General features: G+C 37.7%; 1 protein-coding gene and 1 pseudogene across 2 annotated transcripts; one reads left to right on the top strand and one right to left on the bottom strand.

Moving 5' to 3' along the window:
- The first annotated feature begins 4198 nt into the window (after nucleotides 1–4198).
- LOC143631624 (tyrosine aminotransferase-like) lies at nucleotides 4199–7237 on the top strand (annotated as a pseudogene). Its single transcript, XR_013153395.1, has 7 exons — nucleotides 4199–4508; nucleotides 4816–5155; nucleotides 5580–5802; nucleotides 5890–5949; nucleotides 6185–6340; nucleotides 6738–6831; nucleotides 7065–7237. The product of XR_013153395.1 is annotated as a tyrosine aminotransferase-like (transcript).
- Nucleotides 7238–7742: 505 nt separating this feature from the next.
- On the bottom strand, nucleotides 7743–16815 carry LOC143631623 (S-(hydroxymethyl)glutathione dehydrogenase-like). Its single transcript, XM_077100327.1, has 7 exons — nucleotides 16580–16815; nucleotides 16428–16497; nucleotides 16249–16342; nucleotides 15315–15528; nucleotides 14232–14373; nucleotides 13912–14082; nucleotides 7743–8200 (listed from the first exon to the last, which is right to left on the bottom strand). The coding sequence occupies exons 2-7, from the start codon at nucleotides 16458–16460 to the stop codon at nucleotides 8009–8011; spliced, it is 846 nt and encodes a 281-aa protein (XP_076956442.1). The 5' UTR covers nucleotides 16461–16497; nucleotides 16580–16815; the 3' UTR covers nucleotides 7743–8008.
- Between the last annotated feature and the right edge of the window lie 1151 nt (nucleotides 16816–17966).

The following is a 17966-nucleotide window of genomic DNA, read 5'->3' as shown; positions in this document are numbered from 1 at the left end:
TCACATTGAAACATCCGTCTCTAAGGACTTACAATTGGTCACAATGAATCAAAAACCTTGAATCTTTTGATATCACAACCAAGTCTAGAACTATATTGAGCTGCAGGTATATGCAAAAATAATAAATTTTATGGGTTGATCGGGTAATGCGTTAAAATAGCCTAAATTAAGTTGGCCATTTATTATGTTTGTTCATTTTTTTAAATTATTTTATAAATAATTTCCATGCCAATTAAGATCAGTAAAACAACATTTTTTGTGTAACCTTTTTTTTATCTTGACATGGCGTAATTTGTTTTCACACATATCATGTTGATGGGACAAAACGGATTTTTGTCACAAAATTTTTTATTTGGTCATGATTAAGTCGAAACACTTTTTTTCAATGTTCTAAATTATTTGTATACATAATTAGCATCATATATGATTACAAAGTTATTTTGTTTATTGCATTGAGTATTGACCCTTTTTGACCCGTTAGAGGTATAACACACACACACACAACCCGAGTAGACCCGATGCCACATATATAATTTTTACATCTCATGCATTCGGTTTCGTTTCTACCATTTTTTAGAATAGGTTAAATCTTTTTAATAATATTTGAGGCTTAATACTTGCTTATATATGGGAAAATAACATAGATCATGTTTTATTAGTGGTTAAAGAATAACAATCATTCTTGACATAATTGTTTGGTTATTGGGTTTATGTTTTAAAATCCATTCACATCCCCATTCCAGCATACTATTAGTTCATATCCGTCTTTAATTTATTGTTAATTTGATTTAAACGTAATTTTTATGATAACTTAATTTTACACAAAGTTCAGTTTGCACAAATTATGTACCCGAATCTGAGCATCCTAAATTGATTTCTCGGCTTCTCGTAACATTAGTAGATCAAATTTCAAATGTGGGTTATTTGTGTGTGTGTGTTAGTTGATTGATTAATTAACTGATGCTTTTAATTTGTAGGTGGAATTATGATTGAATTAGATGAGTTCTCACAATTAAATTTAGGTTTTCTGGATACGTCGTCTTTGATTAAGTCGAACGGTTCGATTATGATCTATTAGGTTTTGTTTCCAAATTTAAAATTTACTTATGATATCATACTGGTATTTGTTTTCCTAGTGCAAACTGGCAATGCTACAAATAACTACTGTGTAACAACGTCTCTTAGTGTAATCTGCAAAATGGAATCAACATAATATACCGTTGCAACGCGAAAATGCTGACAAATATGCAATTAATATGGTACCAAACTCGGTCTGCCCCAGTTTTCATTGCATTTTTAGTTTTACTTGAATAACAACAACCAACGTTTTCATTGCATTTTTAGTTTTACTTGAATAACGACAACCAACGTATTTGTATGTATTCTAGAAAATCCTACATGCAAATGAAGGAATTTAGGGGATTTAATATGTAACTAGGAATTTAGTTTTCAAGAATTATAACGTTCATTTACTATAACTTCAGGCTGTTAAGAAAATATGTGACTTTTATAGGTATTGGCCGCTACTCAAGCATTTGATTAAACATGTATGAATTGGTTTTAAGGAACCACATATGATGCGAGACAATTCAAATTGGTATCTTTATAACATTCTACTGCGTAACCTCTTTTTTGTAAGTTTATGTTTTTCAGTACTTCTTTCCGTATGAATATGAATTACAATTATAAATTATGTTGCCGTCTCAAAAAATCAATCAATCAATCAATCAATCATACTCAGTTAAATCCCACCAATGGCAAAGCTATAAGTAGGGTCTGGGAAGGGTGGGATGTAGGCACATCATACCTCTATCCAACGGGATAAAGAAGTGGCTTTCAGAGAGACCCTCAGCTCTGTAATACATATGTATGATGCATTATAAAGTAAATGACATAATAATAATAATAGTACTAATAAAAACAATAATAGTAATAATAATAATAATACACATACTAAAATAAGGTAAATAGAAGCCTTAAGGTGCTCATTTCTCTCTAAAAATCTTTAACTTTAAACCTACTTCTCCAAGAATTCCTATCTCCAACCATGTCCTCGGAGAGGTTTAGGTCTATCAAATCACGCCTAATCCTCTCATCCCAAGTCAATTTCGGTCGTCCTCTACCCCTCCTCCCCTCTATAGTCATGTTTTCTACGGATCTAACAGGATTCGTCGAATGTCTTCTCTTCACATGTCCAAACCATCTCAATCTCCACTCTCATATCTTGTCTGATATGTTCGCTACCCCTAATCTCTCCCGAAACACAACATTTCTTATTCGGTCTAACCCTGTGTGCCCACACATCCATCGTAGCATTCTCATTTCTGCTACCTCCATCTTCCGCACTTGTGCTTTCTTGATGGCCCAGCAATTTGTTCCATATAGCATTGCAAGTCTAACTGCGACCCTATAAAATTTTCCCTTTAGTTTAGTTGGGAAACTCTTGTCGCACAATATACATGTGGCTGCTTTCCATCTACACCATCCTACTTTGACTCGATGGGTCACATCACTGTCTAATTCCCCATCGCTCTGAAAAAATGATCATAGATACTTGAACTTCGTTACCTGCGGTACCACCTGCCCTTCAATGGTGATATGTGTGTCATCATCGTCATTTACCCCCCCCCCCCCCCCAAATCACAGTGGAGGTATTCCGTCTTAGGGCGACTAATCCTTAAACCTTTTGTCTCTAAGGTTGATCGCCACTCCTCTAACCTCATGTTTAGATCTTGTTTTGTCTCCGCAAGTAACACAATATCGTCTGCGAACATCATGCACCATGGTAGCGTCCCCTGAATCGACTTTGACAACTCATCCAAGACTACTGCAAAAAGAAACGGACTCAACGCTGACCCCTCTACGGGGAAGAACTCAGTATCCCCCATGGGCGCACGCACACTTGTTGCGCTCCTGGTATACATATCCATAATTATCTCTATATATTTCGTCGGTACTCCTCTACCCTCCAAGCACTCCCAAAGCACCTGTCTTGGCACACTATCGTATGCCTTTTCAAGGTCAATAAACACCAAATGCAGGTGACGTTTCTTCTCCCTATACTTTTCCATCGATCTTCTTATAAGGTGTATTGCCTCTGTGGTGGAACGCCCCGGCATGAAGCCAAATTGGTTCACTGTAACCTGGGTTTCCCGTCTAAGTCTGACCTCAATCACTCTTTCCCATAGCTTCATAGTATGGCTTAGTAATTTGATTCCTCGGTAGTTACCACAACATTGGACGTCTCCTTTGTTCTTATATATAGAAACTACGACGCTGCTCCTGCACTGGTCTGGCATCTTACCAGATTTGAGGATAATATTGAAGAGATTAGTTAACCACATGACTCATTCCTCTCCCAGACACTTCCACACCTCGATTGGTATGTTATCTGCGCCTTAGCCCTTCCCATCCTCCTAAGTGCAGTCTGTACCTCTTCTTGTGTTATCCCTCGGCAGTAACAGTTATTCGGTTGTGCCATCTTAGCTTGATGTCATGCTCCTTGACTAGTACATGTCCATCTGTATCATTTATGAACTTCACAGGTCCTAAATCTTGCCTTCTACGCTCCCTAGCTTTGGCAATCTTAAACATAGCATGTTCCTTTTTTGTTTCTTAAATATGTTCTTTGCTTACGCCACTGCCTTCTTCACCTCTCTCTTGGCCGTTTTGTAGGTCTCCCTCAATTCCACTCGCTCCTCCTCATTCGTGCACCTCATAAGCTCCCTAAAACGTTGTTGTTTGCCCCTTATCTTGTCTTGCCGTCTCAAAAAACATATTCAAAAACATATTGTCGTCTATATTATATATGTGTACTTAACTTGACGATTTCTATATTTTCACCCGTGTCGTACACGGGTCAGTAACCTAATTTACCAATACAACATATTTAGGGATTATTTAAACTAATTTTCCAACATTTAATTATATATATGCCACATGCTATGCATGGTTAATTATCATATTCAATATGTTATCTAGTAGCTAGCTTTGATTCTCTAATACAAAATTACAAACATTTATAATAATATTACTTGAACGACCAAATTTGTCTTTTCAAAAAGTGCATGTATCATGCGAGTTGGCAGGCAGGCGTGTTTTACGCTTAACGTTATTTAAAAATTATCAAATGAGCAGCATATGTATGTGTGTGTATATATATATATATTAGCAACTGCTGCTGTATTGCAACAACCTCCAATTGCAAACAATCATCGGTCACAAATGGGCATCGAAAACGGCTCAACGTTGAAGAAGAAATGGGGATTCATGCCGAACAAAGAGATGAACATGGGACCGGATATAACGATTAGAGGTGTTCGGTATATGCTCATGTCCAAACTCAACAAATCCGACACCAGACCCATCATCCCTCTCAGCCATGGCGACCCTTCTGCGTTCCCTTGCTTTCGTACTACCCAAATTGCGGAAGATGCTTTAGTTGACTCTATTCGTTCGGGTAGCTTTAATGGTTATGGTCCTACCGTCGGTATCCTCCCGGCACGAAGGTATACATTGTAAACTTGTACTCGTCTATATGTAATCAGAACTTGCAAGTGTTTGTTTTTGGTTGACAAGCTTAAGTATTAATCGGGTTAACCTGAATTGTTAATAGGGTTAGGTTTCAAGTTCGGTTTTGAAAAACTATTAGGTTTCCGGTTAACACGAATAACCCAATTAGTGGTAAAAAAAAGCCTTGCATGATTACTCTTTGGTTACATATTCCCTACCTACTCTTAATTATGTAGTTTTAATTAAAATCATGGGAAAATATGATTGATGTCTTTTTAATATCCAATTTGTATTCTATTATAGGGCTGTGGCAGAATACCTTTCTCAAGATCTTCCAACCAAGTTATCACCAGATGATGTGTTCTTAACGGTCGGTTGCGCACAAGCGATTCAAACCATACTAACCGTGCTTTCCAGTCCCAAAGGCAACATTCTACTCCCAAAACCCGGGTTTCCATACTATGAAGCTGTTGCTAGCTCATGCAATTTGGAAGTCCGTCATTTTGACCTTCTTCCGGAAAAAGATTGGGAAGTTGACCTCGATGCAGTCGAAGCTTTTGCAGATGAAAATACAGTTGCCATGGTTATAATTAACCCCGGAAATCCTTGTGGAAATATTTTCACACACCAACATCTACAGAAGGTACGTGTACGTGTTACTGGTTAGTTTTCTTTTCTTTTCTTTTCTTTTCTTGACTTGGGTTGTGTTCTATTTCAAACGTGTATTTTCAAATGATCTAAAGAGAACGTATTCTTGAACGTCACAGAAACTCTATTTTTAATACAACCAAACGTAAATATTATTCTTATTGTCAACTAAGTCTCTGTGTCGAACGTAAATGACACAGAGACAAAATGATGGTTTAGTGACATATAGCAAATATGATGATTAATCATTTCTATGTATCAGAAGAAAACAAAAGTAGTTGGTTTCCCAATTTAGAAATAATGTGATATATAGTTGCCATAATCAAGTAATCAACCCTTCTTGCAATAAAAGTTTATAGGTAGTAATAAAACTTGATTAATTATTACCATTTTAAAAGTGTGCTTCTTTTTATATGAAGGTTGCCAATACTGCCATGAAACTTGGGATATTAGTCATTTCTGATGAAGTTTATGATCATCTTGCTTTTGGAGAAAACCCTTTTGTTCCAATGGGAACCTTTGGGTCAATTGCACCTGTTGTTACACTTGGCTCCATTTCAAAAAGGTGGATCGTTCCTGGTTGGCGGCTCGGATGGCTAGTTATACATCCATGATCCTAATGGCGTCCTTAAGGAACATGGGGTGGTTCTCTCGGTCTCACTTGTACATATATACGTGTATGTAGAACAAACTTATACATCCATCACGCTAACTTACTTTTATTTTCAGATTATTGATTGCATTACCGGACACCTCAGTCTAGCATGTGACCCTCCAACGTTTATTCAGGTTTCTTACTAGTAACGCATAATTAATTTGATACAAAAATCACCTGTAAATAATAATGGTTTTTGTATACCATCTATTAGTAAGTACAAAAAACTATGTGAACATCATACTTTTGGTATGCATACATCCATATGCACTAGATGTTGCACAATCTAAAGTCTAAACTAGGTGTTCATCATGCTTTCCTTTCTGTATACATGATCTTTACTCTTTAGTTTGTTTAATTTGTGTGCAGGGAGCGATTTCTGATATACTCGGGAAAACCAAAGAGGATTTCTTTCTAAAAATCATAAATATGATAAAAGAATGTGCAAATATCTGTTATGACATACTTACAGATGTCCCTGGTGTAATTTGCCCGAGCAAACCCGAAGGATCAATGTTTGTTATGGTAAGGACATATAGATGCAGAAATACATTTGATGATTTTGGATAATTTATGTTATAAAGTATAAGGTCGGCTCAACTTTTTGGTGCCTAAAGAGCCCCTTTTCGTAAAAAAAAATTGCTTAGGATTATATGATGTCACAAATCTTTTTGTATGCGATTTCGGGTACATAGTCACACGTTATAGTTCGAGTTACTTTTAATGAAAAGAAAATCCTCAAAAGTTTATTGAATCTTTGATCACCTTATTAAAAGCTAAATATTAAACCAAGTCAAACCCGAAAAATTTAAGGTCCAAGCCTCTTATACATTTTATTTATAAGGTCATGTATTTGGGTTGTTAGTTTATTAAATTGGTGCTAAGAAGAGTTGTCTAATTACTTGTGGCTTATGTTTGAAAGGTGAAACTATATCTATCAGTGTTTGAGGACATTAAGGATGATGTGGACTTTTGTCTCAAACTTGCCAAAGAGGAATCATTTATAATTCTACCAGGTAAGATTAAAACTAAAGCGCATTTGGTTAAAACTTAAAACAAAACATTTTTTATGAATGAGTAGTTTATAAATCCTCGTGAAACCTGTTCACAAATGGGTTGTCGTGCGTCGTAAGTGCTGGGTATTATATAATATAAAGTTTACTTTTCATTCTTTTAAGTTTCATCTAACGGATTCAATTTTGTTTTTCTTTAATAAAATGTAGTCCAATATCTAATACTTTTGCTTCAGGTATAACTGTAGGGCTCAAAAACTGGTTAAGGATAACATTTGCTATTGAGCCGTCAACTCTCGAAGATGGCATCAAGAGGCTTAAAGCTTTTTGCGAAAGGCACTCCAAGAAAGCATAAATTAAAGCATCAAATGCTTCAATCATATCACATGATCTCTCACTGGGTGTTAAGTCCAACTCATGATGTTAGTTATGTGTGTCTTGTTTTAGCTGTAAAATTTAGTTGAGCACATTTAAAGAATTTAAATATGTGGCATCAACTTTTGATCCCTTGTTTTTATTCCTTTCTAATAAACTGGTATTGGAGCCTATTGAGCCTCAAGTTTTAATAGTTTCCGGTGTTGCTCTTTCGAGTAATAAACAACTATTTATTCTCGACTAGGATGTTTCTCGATGAAAAAGCGTCAAATCACCTTGTCAATTTTGACCAAGAATTTCGAACAGGACCTAGGATGATAGCCGGCCGTGTCCATGACGTAACCCATTGTGCTGTGGAAAAGGGTCCATAATTATTTGTTTACAATCTATACATTGCAAAAGGACTTTTTATGCCTCATTTGAACTGAACACTATTAACTCTCAACTCGAACTGAAATTTTGATTTGTTGGGGTCTCTATTACCTCATCTAACCCGTTATCATTTTATCTAATTTTTTTTATTATACTTAATTGCCCCGTTAAACATAAAACACAACCCGAATCTACCTTAAAATCAACATTACCTTCCCTGCTACACCAAATATCACAAATTCAACTAAGTTCAGATTATTCACAAATCAGTTAGAAATTGGCTGCACAGAAATAAAAGACCGAGTTTGCATCATATATCAACACACAATACAAACTCGACTCAGTATCTCTATACAGATAATAATAACTTGACAAGGCCAGACAGCTACAGTTCAAGAAAAACAAGACGCAATCCTACGAAACTTTTAAGAAATCACATAATCTCAACGACAGCACGACCGACAATGCTTCCACGGTTGAGATCATCATATGCTTGTCCGGCCTCCTCAAACTTACATTTTCTTGAAACAGCTGCATCAAGGTTGAATATGCCACTTTCTGCAAGCTTCACCAGTTTTGAAAGATCGTGGCGGGCCCGACCTCCATATGAGCCCATTACTTTTATCTGTTTAACACAGTAACAACATTGTAAGTGTACGATCATAAGTTTTAAGGATGGAGGTTATTTTTGTAATTTCAGCGGTAAGCACAACTGAAGGGGTGTGCATGAAATCAAGAAAACCAATCCGTAACCGAAATAACCAAACCCAAACAAAAATTGACAGTTTGGTTTTATGATTTTGTATAAACTGAACTTTTGGTTTGGTTTCGGTTTGCGTATAATTAAAACTGGAAAAAACGAACCGAACTGAATTTATGGTTTAAAATTTTTAACTTTAATTAATTTGTAAGAATTTAATAAATAGTGTAATAAGAACCGAAATTATAAGACTTAAATAGGCTGAATTTAGATTAGAAATAGGATAATGGTTTGCCCAATTCGAGAGGGGCTACTCTCCAGAATACAACTATGAAATGGATAATTTTGATAATGAAAAACAAACAAGACTCTAGCTTTATTTATACTAAAAGGTAACCAGGAAATCCTCCACTAATCATGCCTCAGACTTTAATTTACCAAGAATTCAGCTCTTGACTTTGACCCCACTATTTCAGCCCTTGATTATGACTTCCCATAATTTAGCCATCTCAATGGTCAATGTACAGGTCAAAGACCCACTGAAACTGATCCATTGATCCATTTGTCTTAATCGGATCCTTCTGCTTTCTTGAATAAACTTTTAGGGGTTTATCAATACTTCCGTCCCGGTAAAACGACTTGTCCTCAAGTCGGAAAGAGGGAAATTGCTCTGCCAACAAGTCATAATTTTCCCAGGTGGCTTCTTCCTTAGGGCGGTAACACCAGGAGATTAGTAACTCGAGTGTCGGCTGGCCAGCTTCCTTTACCCAACGATAAGCCTCAACAGATTGTGGTTGAAGGTCGATTTCCCAATCTTTTGTAACCGGGAGAGGAGCAATAGGCGTGGCTGGTATTTGACCACGAGCTGGTTTCAGCATGGAAACATGAAAGACCGGGTGAACTCTGGATTCTGATGGTAATTCTAACTCATAAGCGACAGCCCCAACCTTGCGAATGATACAATAGGGACCAAAAAATCGGGGAGACAACTTCTGAAACTTCCTTTTTGCTAGGTTGCGCTGCCGATAGGGCTGAATTTTTAAGAACACAACATCTCCCACTTCAAATGAGACATCCCGCCTTTTGTTATCAGCTTGATTCTTCATACGGGACTGTGCACGCTGAAGATTATCTTTTAGTACTCGTAACATATCATCACGGTCAACCAACTGGGCTTCCAGCTCAGCGTTATCGGTATCACCAATGACATATGGATGGAATGAAGGAGGTTGACGTCCATAAACAGCAGTAAACGGCGTAATACCCGTAGAAGTGTGGTACCCCGTGTTATAGGAGTATTCAGCCCAAGATAAAAATGAACTCCAACAAGAGGGTTGCTCGTGTGCAAAACAACGTAAGTAGGCTTCCAAACAGCGATTGACCACCTCGGTCTGACCATCTGTTTGTGGGTGATACCCGGTACTCATCTTCAAGGTGGTATTGCTTAACCGAAACATTTCCTGCCAAAAATTACAAAGAAAAATGACATCACGATCTGATACAATGGAACGCGGAAACCCGTGAAGTCGGATAATTTCCTTGCAAAAGAGGGCTGCTACTCCCTTGGCAGTGAATGGGTGATTTAGTGGAAGGAAATGAGCATATTTGCTCAAACGATCCACAACTACCATTATGGTATCAACTTTGTTGGATCGAGGCAACCCGACAATAAAATCCATTGAAACATCTTCCCAAATTTGATTTGGGATTGGTAGAGGTTGAAGTAGGCCAGCGGGAGAAAGGGTATCATACTTGTGTTGTTGACAAGTGAGGCAATTTTGCACAAACAAACGGGTATCTTGTTTGAGTTGAGGCCAAAAATAATAAGTAGAAACTCTTTTATATGTCTTTAGGAACCCCCCGTGACCCGACATCGGTGTGGCATGGGCTTCATGAAGCAACTTCTGTTTAATGGAAGGGTTATCAGGGATAACCACACGACCCTTATAAAAAAGGGTTTTACCCACCAACGAGTACCCAGGAACTGAAACAGAATCAGCAGTGAGTTGCTGTAAAATATCACTAGTAAACGGGTCAATTTGCAATCCTTGTTGTATTTCAGTTAAATTGATGCAGTAGGGTATGGCCAAAGTGACGAATTCAGCTGAATGTGGGCGACGGGACAAGGCATCAGCTCCCCTATTCTCCTTCCCTGATCGGTGAATAATTGAAAAATCATAAGGCATGAGTTTGAGGAGTAGCCTTTGTTATTCAGTTGTGGTGACACGCTGCTCAAGCAAGAATTTGAGGGTGTAGTGGTCTGTTTTGACAAAAAAATGACAACCCAACAAATAATGGTTCCACTTCTGAACCGCGAGGACCAATGCCAAAAGTTCTCTATCATAAGCCGATTTAAATCGGTTAGACATTGAGAAGCCCTTGCTGAAATAGGCAATAGGATGCTCTTCTTGGATAAGAATAGCCCCAACACCATCAGAGGACGCATCACATTCAATCACAAACGGTTTAGTGAAATCTGGTAAATGCAAAACAGGGGCTGAAATCAGCGCGTGCTTCAGCTCGTTAAAAGCTGCCAATTCTTCACGGGTCCACTTAAACCCGTCCTTTTTGGTAAGTGATGTTAATGGTCGGGCAATCAGCCCGTAATTTCAAACAAAACGCCGATAGTACCCTGTCAAGCCCAAAAAACCTCGTATTTCGCGAACGTTAACAGGGATGGGCCAAGATGTGACAGCATCAATTTTTTCTTGGATCAACTTGGACCCCTTCTGCAGATATAACATGGCCCAGAAAAGGTACCCAGGGCTGTCCAAAACAGCACTTAGACATCTTAGCATAAAATTGTTGCTGAGACAACAAAGTTAAAGCTGTCTGAAGATGCTCGATGTGCAGATCCATAGTGCGACTGTAAATCAGGATATCATCAAAAAAAACCAAGATAAAACGCCGTAAATATGGCCTAAAAAGATCATTCATAACCGCTTGAAAAGTGGACGGGGCATTGGTTAACCCGAAAGGCATTACCATAAACTCATAATGCCCGGAATGAGTTCTAAAAGCCGTTTTTTCTATATCTTCTGGGCTGACCCGAATCTGATAATAGCCGGAACGTAAATCAAGTTTAGAAAATACCGTGGCCCCATAGAGTTCATCCAATAACTCATCGATATTGGGTATAGGATACTTGTCTGCAATGGTGAGCTTGTTTAAAGCTCGGTAATCCACGCACATTCTCCATGACTGATCCTTTTTCTTGACGAGCAACACAGGGATGGAAAATGGGCTTGTACTGGGCCTGATAAACCCAGCAGTTAATAAGGTATCAACTTGTTTTTCAATCTCTGTCTTTTGGGAATGGGGGGTATCGGTATGGCCGGATGTTAGGTGGTACGGAATTCGGGAGAAGAGGGATGGAATGGTGCTGTGATCGGAAAGGTGGGAGGGTGTTTGGCTTGTCAAAAACAGTTTTGAACTTGTCTAACACAGGCTGTAAACTGTTAGGGATATCAGGTTTGTTTTCGGGTTCAACAGATAGGTGTTGGAACGAGGCTGATTTTTGTGGCCCTGAAGCCACACCTTGAAGTTTATATTTCTGCCCATCGATTGAAAAAATCAAAAACATTTCGTTCCAATTGGCTTGAACCGTGTTCAAGGTTGCAAGCCATTGTACCCCAAGAACCACATCCGACCCGCCCAGGGAGAACGGGTAAAAATCTTGTTTAATTTTAAGTTCTCCCACCTGTAACACAACATCACGACAAATTCGACTACAACGAATAATATCCCCATTTCCAATTTACACTCCGAATGGTGGAATGAGCTGAGTTGTGAGATTCAATTCGTGAATCAAGTTATCAGAAATAAAATTGTGGGTTGAACCACTATCAATGAGTATTAGGATTTCAGTGGAGTTGAATGTACCATAAACCTTCATCGTTGAAGTGTGAGATTTTCCAAGAATTGCATGGAGACTAATCTCTGCCATATCGTCTTGATTAGTTAATGGTTCTTCTTCTGCTGTCACCACGTTTTCTGGCAGTTCTTCATCAGCCTCTAACAGTTTAAGGGAACCAGTTCGGCATCTATGACCCGGACTAAATTTGTCCCCGCAACGAAAGCACTCTCCACGAAGGAGACGAGCCTGTTTTTCTGTGTCGGATATTCGGGTGTTGGGTCTGGTATCGGGTTTAGGTTGGGCTGAAGATGAGGCGGTAGTAGGTGTGAACAACTTGGATTCGGGTTTGTACTGTGAGTTCCATGAGGTTTTCTTGTTGTTACGAGTATGGTTAAGTTTGGACTCATACTCAAGGGCTAGGGTCATTGCTTTGTAAATGGTTCGGGGTTTATGGATTCTAACATCGGCTTTCAACTCCTCCTTGAGGCCGGTACTCCTGAACAGACCCTGTTAGCTTGATACCACAAAGGTACTCATCGGAATTTTGAAACTCCGGTGGTCCAAAATATTTCTGCAGTGCTTTTACCAATTCCTCCCAGTAGGTTAACTCCTGCTCGGCTGTTAACCAGGAGTAATAATCCAAAGCATCTCCATATAAATGCATTGCTGCTACATCAACTTTATCTTCCTCCATGGTGTTGTAAAAACGGAAATACTTTTCAGCCTTTAATACCCATCCTCTTGGGTCGCCTCCACTGAACGTCGGGAAATCAATCTTATGGTAGGGTCGGTGTTGCGGCTGTGATCGCCACGAACTGTCTCCTTCATCAAATCGGTTTTTGCTACTGCTGGGTTTATCACGGGGTTGAGCTTGCTGTTTAAGGGCTGCCATGTCGGAGTCTAATGACTCGAGTTTTGCAGCAATCGCAGCTAACTGGGTGGCGACCGGATCACCCTGACCAGCGCCACTATCTGCTGAGTTGTTCCGGGTCTGAACCATCTTCGTAATTTCCCGGCAATGGAACCAAAATGATAAGAACCGAAATTATAAGACTTAAATAGGCTGAATTTAGATTAGAAATAGGATAATGGTTTGCCCAATTCGAGAGGGGCTACTCTCCAGAATACAACTATGAAATGGATAATTTTGATAATGAAAAACAAACAAGACTCTAGCTTTATTTATACTAAAAGGTAACCAGGAAATCCTCCACTAATCATGCCTCAGACTTTAATTTACCAAGAATTCAGCTCTTGACTTTGACCCCACTATTTCAGCCCTTGATTATGACTTCCCATAATTTAGCCATCTCAATGGTCAATGTACAGGTCAAAGACCCACTGAAACTGATCCATTGATCCATTTGTCTTAATCGGATCCTTCTGCTTTCTTGAATAAACTTTTAGGGGTTTATCATAGTGTTATTCAAATATGTAAGCCCAAGTAAATAATAATCAGTTAACTACTGATTAACAAAATGATTTAGGCCCAAATTCATTATTTTGGGTCAACTTCTTATCAGCCCAAAAATTTCAAGCCCAGATGGTCAAACAGAGAAAAAGTTTTCCAAACCGGAAACCAAAAAACCGAAACCGAACGGTTTTTCAAAACACAGTGTTGAAAAACACGTACGTTTGACTAAGCCGTTTTTTCTTTAACCAGGTGAGGAAAATACATTTGACCCAAAAAAGCTATGCTAACCGAAAGGCATTCTATAAAAGCATATGTGCATAAATAAATGATAATAAACATTGAAAATATATGAGTTGTGTCACATACCTGTCTACGGACCAAATGGTTGATATCGATTTCACCTTTGGCACCGGAGAGTGTAAGCCCGATCATAACGGCCTTTCCACCATCTCTTACACTTTGCACACACTGCAAAAATGTTTTAGGGTTTCCCAATGCTTCAACACATGTATCTACACCCATCCCTCCGGTTATTTCCTGTCCAAAAATACCTCAATATTCACTAATTTTACAAGTGAGCCTATTTAATGGCTGGGCTTGTCAACTTTGGCCCGGTTCACAGCCCATGAACAGGCTCAATGACAACAAACTGAAAATAAAAATAAATAAAAGACGGGTATATGTACTTTGATCTTTGCAACTGCGTCTTCCGATCGAGCATTTACAACATGAGTGGCTCCAAGCAATTTAGCTTTCTTGAGTTTGTCATCTTGTATGTCTACAGCAATAATCTCGGATGCACCAAACGCGCGCGCTATTTGCAAGCAACTGCAGTATTTATCTAGTTATAATCTCATCATAATAATAATGTAACTGCAATAAAAAAGTAATTAAATGCAATGTGCAATATGCTAGTTGGTTTCCGTAAAATAACCTAGGGGTGGCGACTTCTGACACGGCACAGAATTTATCAGGTTTTGGGTTGTTGTATCTAACGTGCTTGTTCAACGGGTTATGTTCGAGTTGACCAGTTACCCATTTAATTAAACAGGTCATTTTCAGGTTGACATGTTAAGTAAGCAAGTCGGCCCATTAACCCGTGTAATTAAACAGGTCGACCCATCGATTCGTTTAATTGAACAGGCTAACCCGCCAACCCGTTTACGACCTAGTTAATCCATTTATTATGCTCGAAAATCCTTTTAAAACGCTTACAAGTACTTGACTACAAGTCATTAACCTAACTTGTTTGGATAGATGAGTTAAATGGTTGTGTTTAGGTTGACCTATTGAACCCATTTAATTGAACAAATCGTGCTCGGGTTGACATGTTTAACCCGTTTAATTGAAGAGGTCAGCTCGTTTATGACCCATTTAACCCATTTATTACAACTCGTCAACCAGTTTAACACACTTACAATTTGACAACCCATTAACCCGTTTGACTTGTTTAAAAAGATGGCTTAAACAGGTCATGTTCGGGTGACAGGATTTTAAGTGGGCCATGATTATTGCAGACGTTTATTTATGTCTTAAACCAACCAATTTCAAATTCACAGCCGGCTTGTTTTAAAAGAGTGTTCACTCAAACTGCATTTTAAAAATTCATTAACTTATTTATACAACTTCCAACACTCTATTTTATAAAAATCTCTATTTTTCAACATCACATAATCACTTTACAAATGGCAAATCCTGAAAATCATATAATTAAATGAATAATACTTCAAATTTATGGCTAGTGATATTGAAATATCTTATATTCTCACCTTGAACCAACACCACCGACACCTATAACAGCAACAGCATCACCGGGACGAACCTGGGCTGCGTGGGCCATAGCACCATATGTGGTAAAAACCGCACAACCAATAATAGCCGACTCGGAATAAGGCAACGAATGAGGTAAAACAGCCACCCCGTGTGCGGGCACAACCGCATACTCAGCCATCCCGCCCATACTATACATATACACCGGTTTTCCTACAAAATAACATATTCGACATTATATAATAAGCCAATGACCAAAGTGAGTTAAGAGTGCTAAAAGGGTCGTGTTTGCAGTTCCAAACCGACCCAAACCCAATTGTGTCAAACACATGAACCTGAACACGGCAAGCATAATTGCGGACCCATTTAAGCTGAAAGTTTTATTATTTATTATTGTTTTCACATACTAACACTTTAAATTTACATTTTTATAACAAGTACAGAATTGTGTAAAAACTACCTTTTTAACTATAAAATCTTATGTCAGTTACCTTTTTAGTTGTAAATTTTAGTATAAGATGCCCAACAAATTTAATTTATTGCATAAACCACAATTAAAAAATTAAAATAAAAAACAAATGGATTTCGTGTCAGGTCAGAAATTCGCTCCCCTAGAGTGGATTGATAATCTTAATAAAAAGCAGAAAGAAGATACAACAAAAATAAAAGCAATTCAATTTCAAATATAAGTTGAATTTCAAATGGAGCGTTTGAATGTGTGTTATTATCAGTCTTTACTGTTTTAATTATGATTATATATCTATATAATCATTTAGTGGTCAAATAATTACTTTTGGATAATCAATATGTAGACACTGCAATGGAAACTGATTATTTAATAAATATTAAGATTACTTAGTTATCCCTCGTTTTAACCAAGTTTTCTATTTTAAAAATAATAATAATAATAATAATAATAATAGGAAAATATACCACTGCCACGAAGAAAAAGCCGAGTTTCCCCATCATAAAGTGTCCCTTTTGCACGATTATAAGCAAAGAACGCTTCACATAAATCATCTTGGCCCTGTTTACCAATATTACATATATAATGTTTGTTATTCAAATACATATAATCTCATTATAGATTGATATCAGTTAAAACTTGTCACCTTTGTGCAAAAGAAACAGTTACCGCAAGGCATAATAAACGCCCCAACAACACGAGATCCAACAGGAAGTCTGCAAAATAATATTATGCATTATATAAACACATTCAAGAAAAATATTATACATATCAAAACGAAAAAAAACCCTTACAAACCTTTCAACTATTTTAGTATCGGTTAAAGGCCCGTGTTCAACGACCTCAGACGTGATCTCATGGCCCACAACGCATGGACTCGGGAACGGGAGTTCGCCTTTGATCACATGAAGATCAGAGTGGCAAACACCACAAGCTGCAAAATGCAAATTGTCATATGATAGTATATTTTAACTATAAAATGTAGCAGATTAAAGTATATTAAATTATTAAACATGAATTAAGCAGGAAATGGACCAAGATGTACAAAAATCTTTTCTCATAACAAGTACATAATAATTAAATTTTAAAACGCACCACATGTAGTTAATACATCAAACAGGACACAACATGTAAAGTATATTGTTTATCATATGAGAAATCATTGCTGTAAAAATCAGAATTAGTCGGCGAATAGTTCCTAATCTGTGGCTTGCCGATTTGATTTCATGTAATCGGACCATATAATCGGTAGTCAGTCAAAGCCGGCCCAAGTCAGTGAAAAATGTTCAAATTGAAGTATTTGAAAATTTATGCTTCTAATGAAAAAAACAACATTTAAAATTCCATCCCCGGTTAATCACTAGTCGGTACCCCACCCCCCAGCTCCTAGGAAGTTCTAAAACGCTGAGAAATCAACTTTTAAAAAGAAAAATGAGTTCAACAACAGTTTTTGAAAGGTTTAACTTTATTAAGCAGTGTTGTTGAACACGCTGCACGCTAATCGAGCGGTGGGATAGAGATTAACGATTAATCGAATTGGATCCATATGTAGTTTACAATTATACACATACATACCAAATTTTATATATAAAGTAGTTTATAATTTTGAGCGATTTTTACAAAACAGCATAAATGCATGAAGTACAAGTCTACAGGCAGTTAAAGACAATTTGATTATTATTATTTTAGAATAAAATAATCAATTTTAAGGATAGCTGCTTATCCATAATCAGAAGAGTCAGACACCAATTTTAAGGATAGCTGATAATCAATTTTAAGGATAGCTGCTTATCAATCTTTGGTCATGTCGAAACACGAAATGAAATCTGACCTGATCCATGACGATGTTTCCACGGATTTTGAGATGAACGAACCACGTCTTGATCTTCTTCTTCAGCTGCTTGAGACCTGCAATGGTTTTTCGGGGGTGTGGAGGTGACTGCTAAGAAATCCTGATGACCTCTTGTTTACAGACACAAAAAGTGGTGGTGGCTCTTATTGAGCATGACCCACTAATAAGGAGGTGGAGACCTCCTTATATAGAGAGCCTCATGGCCACCATCATGATACCCTAATGGGCCTAGCCCAGTTAGGGTTACCTCCACAAAACCCCCTCAGCCCAATAACATTGTATTAGTCCATGTAATAAAATAAGCCAAACATAATAAATTTAGGGTCGTAGAAC

This window comes from Bidens hawaiensis, unplaced genomic scaffold, assembly GCF_021521415.1.
Source record: "Bidens hawaiensis isolate Kalapana, Puna unplaced genomic scaffold, B.hawaiensis_p1.1 tig00006171_1, whole genome shotgun sequence".
Classification (NCBI taxonomy): Eukaryota; Viridiplantae; Streptophyta; class Magnoliopsida; order Asterales; family Asteraceae; genus Bidens; species Bidens hawaiensis.
The sequence above is the reverse complement of the archived record's forward strand: the minus strand, read 5'-3'. Positions and strand labels throughout refer to the sequence as shown.